Source organism: Amblyomma mixtum, chromosome 7 (genome assembly GCF_055824585.1).
Source record: "Amblyomma mixtum isolate Tamu chromosome 7, ASM5582458v1, whole genome shotgun sequence".
NCBI lineage: Eukaryota > Metazoa > Arthropoda > Arachnida > Ixodida > Ixodidae > Amblyomma > Amblyomma mixtum.
In genome coordinates this window covers 79,146,834-79,152,245 of record NC_143018.1, presented here as the reverse complement: position 1 = coordinate 79,152,245, position 5,412 = coordinate 79,146,834, and the positions used below count along the sequence as shown (strand labels likewise).

The window sequence follows — 5,412 nt, the reverse complement described above, 5'->3', positions numbered from 1 at the left end:
GCGACACCAGCACGGGTGAGCGGGATTCCTTGCGTACCTCTGAGGTGGTTATGGCTCATGTGTAAACGGGCGTATGGTGTTGACAAGGAGCATGATGGCGAGCTCAGACCGCAGACAGGAAAATGCCAGTGCATTAAAGGGGATGGCTACAGAGGGCTATGATCAGCCAGGCGAAACGTCAGAGGGCGATGATTAGTTAGGCGAAACGTCGCAGCAGGACGCAACGACATCAGAGCCGATAGCAGAAGCGCTACAAAAGGTAGCTGCAACGGCGGGTTCCGATGCTATGGCAATCCGCCGCATGGAACTGGATTTTGAGCTTGCGCTCGCAAAGCATAAGGTCGAAGTCGAATCTCGAGAGCGCATCGAATTGCAGAAACATGGGATAGCGACGACAGGTGGCCGGCAGACAACCTTGATATCGGAATCTGGGGAGCAACGGCGAACGGGTCTCGACCCAATCTCCCAATGCGCCAAAGTCCTAAAGGGACTCAAGTTGCCGAGCGACGCGGACGTACCGCTTTGGTTTGACGAGGTGGAAAGAGTTTTCACGACGTACGATGTGCCGGAAAACAGCCGTGTACACCTGATCATGCCGGCGCTGGCCGAGCGTGTGCGATATTTGCTTCGCGGTCTTAAGGACGACGAGTGCAGCGACTACGAGTCAGTGAAGGCGGCCGTATTAAGCGAGCTAAAGCTGACCCCCGTCGAGTGCTTGGATAGGTTCGAACGCGCCGCAAAGCGTAAGGAGGAGACTTGGGCCCAGTTCGCCTCTCGCGTGAAGACATACTTTCACTATTACCTTCGTTCGAGGGAGGCAGACACTAAGGAAGATGTGGGGGCTCTCGTCGTAGCCGATCGCATGAAAGCTAGCCTAAGCACCGAGGGTCTGGAGTATGCGCGCCTCCGAGAGGGGGAAAAGTGGGCGAAACCGGATGAGTTATCGCAGATGCTTCAGACTTTCGAGCAAGCTAAAGGAAAGGGGCGCGCGGTGCGACCAACGACCGCACACACGGAGAAAGAAAGGTCCCCATGCCCACCTTCAAGCATTGACATCCAACGGCAGGCACAGTGTTATGTGTGCCGCGCAGGGGGCCACCGCGCTAAAGACTGCCCCCGCGCTGCGCAGAACGCGCAGACAAATGATAAGCGCGCCCGGGCTCAGAAAGTAGCCGTCGCCAGCGCGAACGCTCTCGAAACCGCTGGGTCGGCCTACTCCCACAGGACTCTGGTTGCAGAAATTAAATCCCCGAGATCGCCAGAAGAAGTGCGCAAATCGAAGCTGCAGCAGGTAGAGATCGAATGCGGCGGAGTACCGACAACGGCGATTATAGACACTGGTAGTGAAATAACGGTAGTCCGAGAAAGCCTTGTGCCAGACGCGTCTCATGAGCCTTCCGGGAAGATAAAGCTTGTCTCAGCTTTCGGGGAAACAGTGGAAGCGAAGCTAGTTACGCTCGCGATCAATATGAGGCGGCGCCCCACGCTTGTAGCTCGACCAGAGGCAGTACGTGTCGTGTGCGCAATTACGGGCAAGCTCGCGGAGGGAGCGGACTGCTTGCTCTCGCGAGAAGACTGGGAGCTGCTAGCACAGTGCGAACACAGCAACGAAGCGGTCGCCCGGAGCGACGCACACGTTACAGCTGGCCCTACTACAGCATCTTTCACCTTTGTCAGGGAGTCTTTAGAGCCGGTCTCAACGACAGGCGCGGCTCACGCGAACGATTCGCAGGCAGGCGAACCGGAGAACAAAGAGTTGGCCGTGACATCAGGCGAGCAACATGAAGAAGGTAGTGACGGGTGCCCCGCCGAAGTCCGGCGCTCAACGCGTGACGATGAAAACGAGGCCCCAGAGCAGCGCGAGAGCTTCCGTTCGGCACAGCTGTCAGATGAAAGCCTTAAGAAAGCTTGGGCTGATGCGAAGATAGGAAAAGGGGGCGTGTTCATCGCGGATGGTCTGCTATATCACTGGGATTCTGTCACTGCTATATCACTGGGAACCAAAGTCAAGCAGCTTGCGCTACCCGTGACGAGACGCGAAGAGGTTCTCTCTCTAGCTCACGAATCTCCTTGGGGAGGGCACTTGGGACCAAAAAAGACGAGGGCAAGAATCAAGTACAGTTTTTTTTTGCCCCGGTTTAGAGGAAGATGTGGCGCAACTCTGCAAGACGTGTCACGCTTGTCAGGTACGGTCAGATAGGCGGCTCAGAGACAGAGTGCCTATCACGCCCCTCACTAGGCCCGACCACCCATTTCAGGTAGTAAACGTCGGCATCATCGGGCCAATCGATACGCCCTCGGGTCGGGGTCATAGGTACGCTCTTTGTCTGGTTGATTTGTCCACGCGGTGGCCCGAAGTGGTCTGTCTGCGCTCACTCACCGCAAGAGCAACATGCGACGCCCTGCTGGCAATTTTTAGCCGCACCGGTATCCCGGAAGTGGTATGCTCAGACCAGGGAACTAACTTCACGGCGCAGCTAACTCGGGAGATGTTGGCGAAGTTAGGATGTGCGCCGCGCTTTTCAACTCCACAACACCCGGAGAGCAACGGGACAGTAGAGAGATGGAATCGTGTCTTGAAAAACATGCTATTCCATGTAATAAAGAAAGACCCTAAAAACTGGGATCGACTCGTGCCGTTCGTCCTCTGGGCGTACAGGGAAGTGCCCCATGACACTACAGGCGTTGCCCCCTTCCGACTCCTTTACGGCAGGAACCCTACGGGGCCATTGGCCATTTTGCAGCGCACTTGGACGGGCGAGCAACTGCTCCCAGACACGCTAAGGGAGGATCCCTCGAAATACCTCAGGGAGCTACGGGAGCAGCTGGAGATTGCCGCGGAGGTAGCGCGGCTGACGGCAAGCGCACGCCAAGGAAGCTACGCGCAGGCATACAATAGGCAGGCACGAAACAAGCTCTTTAATGTCGGAGATCAAGTCCTCCTTTTCGACACCGACCGCGAGAGCAAACTGGCTCCGAAATGGCTGGGTCCCTACGTCATAACCGCGCGCGAAAGGCAGAATTCCTACCGACTCGAAACCGGAGCGCGAACCTCGCCACTGGTGCATGCTAATAGGCTTCGGCCTTACTACGCGCGGGTTAGCCACGTTCGCGTCGTTTTCGACGAGGACACAGATTTTGGAGAAATTGAATGCACACCGCGCTCTGCGTCCGCGCGGACAGGTGCATTCCCGATAGAGTGGGAGAAACTGGCACATTTGGACTCTCAGCAGCGCGCCGACATCGCGAAACTGTTCGCGATTACTCGGACCTATTCAACGAGACACCGGGAGCCGCAGAAGTGGGATTGCACAGGATCGAGCTGCACGATGGGTATCAGCCAAAACGCGCCTTCCCATTACGCGTACCCGCGCTCCTTAGGGACGAGGTCGGCCGCCAGGTAAACGAGTTGTTAGTCTTGGGTCTAATGTATCCAGTAGAATGTGAGTATGCTCATCCCGTGGTGTGCGTTGGCAAAAAGGACGGCTCAGTGCGTATGTGTATCGACTACCGTGCGCTGAACGCGGCAACACGTACTGACGCCTTCCCGATGACACCCCCGCAGGAGTTAATTATGAGGGTCGGCAGCGCGAAGTTCATTACTCTCGTAGATTTGAGACGCGGTTATTGGCAGGTACCAGTGGCCCTCGAGAGTCAGCATTTGACTGCCTTCGTAACCCACGAAGGGCAGTACGCTTGGCGCGTCATGCCATTTGGGTTAAAAAATGCCGCTGCAACATTCCAGCGAATGATGAATACGCTGCTGTCGAGACACCAGAGCTACGCGGCGGCATATCTCGATGATATCGCCATTTTCTCCGCTTCGTGACAGCAGCCCCTGAAGCATCGTGCTCGGCTTACTACGCGAAGCTAAACTCAAGGTAAGCCCCGAGAAGTGCCAGATCGCACAAGCTCAGATCAAATACTTGGGTCATGTCGTGGGTGGCGGTACACATGGACCGGACCCCGATAAGCTAGCCGCTGTTCTCGACCTTGCGCCGCCTACTACGAAAAAGCAGTTGCGAAGCCGGCTTGGGCTATGCGGGTACTACCGCGAATACGTAGAGAACTACGCTGAGGTCGCTGCACCGCTCACATCCTTGACGAAGCGAGGCGTGCGAAACGCGATCCCTTGGACTCGGGAAGCGCAGGAAGCTTTTTATTTATTTATTTATTTATTTATTTATAGATACTGCGATCTTGTACAGATCATAGCAGGGTGGGACAAAACAAAATACAAGCATATAAACACACACAAATTCACAACATTTACAGGCACTTTTCAAACAGAAGTAAAGAATTTTGATTAACAGTCTCGCTATTAAGTTTGTTCCAATCAGCAATTGTCCTCGGAAAAAACGAATATTTAAAGCAGTTATTTCGCGCGTTCAAAGGGGTGATTGTTAGTGCATGCCTTTGTCTCGTGTTATAACCTGAGGAGTAAGAAAAATAATTAGAGGTATCAACTTTATAATGTCCTAAACTTAAAACTTAACTTAAAACGTCGCTTTGCGAAGCTGCAGTGCTAAATACCCCTGATATGCTCAAGCCATACTGGCTGTTCACGGATGCGTCCGCAATCGCGGCCGGAGCTTGCCTGGCCCAGATGGGAGACTCGGGGAGAGAGGAGCCGGTCGCCTTCGCCAGCCACCGGTTCACTACAACCCAAACCCGCTGGTTAACAATCGAGCGCGAGGCATTTGCTATCATTTGGGCGCTCAAGAAATTCGACCATTGGTTGTTCGGAGCACAGGTTAACGTGGTCTCTGACCACAATCCCTTATCCTATCTGACGACGAGCACGCCTCATGGGGCAAAACTGGCAAGGTGGGCGCTGGCCTTGCAGCGCTACAATGTCGTAGTGACACACAGGAAAGGCACCTGTAACGGCAACGCCGACGCGTTGTCTCGCGTCCCTAGCACGAGCTGGGGTAAGGAGCAATGAGCCATGGCCCCTCGGGCTACGTGAATGTTCCCGTTCACCCGCTGCACTTTGTGATGTGATCGGTGATCTGTGGCCAGAACCCTGTGCAGGGATGCTTACATGGCCCTGACTCTCGTACTGTGACGAAGATCGTGTATGCTCTGTGAGTGTTTTGTGCATGAGTGTTTTTGTGCGGGATCGGCGAGTTGTATCTTTGTGACCCGAGAGCCGTTTTTCAGCATGTCAATTTCTTTATTGTGTTTGTAGACAGCCGCGATCTTTTGTTGATCTTGTCTAAACGAGCGGACTCCCAAGCTCGTTTATCCTCTCAGGGGGGACGTGTAAGATCGCGCCTCGTACACGACCTCGCTGGCTCTCCCCTTTGTACTTCCCGCGTGGCTCGCGCAGTGCAGCGAGCAACACATGCGGAAGCAATTACCGGCATGGGGAAGATGCCACTTTGGAACGCAGATTTGACGCCTCGGGCA

The 5,412-nt window shown here is 54.8% G+C and overlaps 1 protein-coding gene across 1 annotated transcript; it reads left to right on the top strand.

Annotated features, from left to right (window-relative positions):
• Window positions 1-286: 286 nt before the first annotated feature.
• On the top strand, window positions 287-5,058 carry LOC149336586 (uncharacterized). The gene is made up of 4 exons (XM_089554180.1): window positions 287-2,040; window positions 2,354-2,785; window positions 4,064-4,165; window positions 4,504-5,058. Exons 1-4 carry the CDS (start codon window positions 287-289, stop codon window positions 4,943-4,945), a joined length of 2,730 nt encoding a protein of 909 aa, XP_089410306.1. The 3' UTR covers window positions 4,946-5,058.
• Window positions 5,059-5,412: the final 354 nt, after the last annotated feature.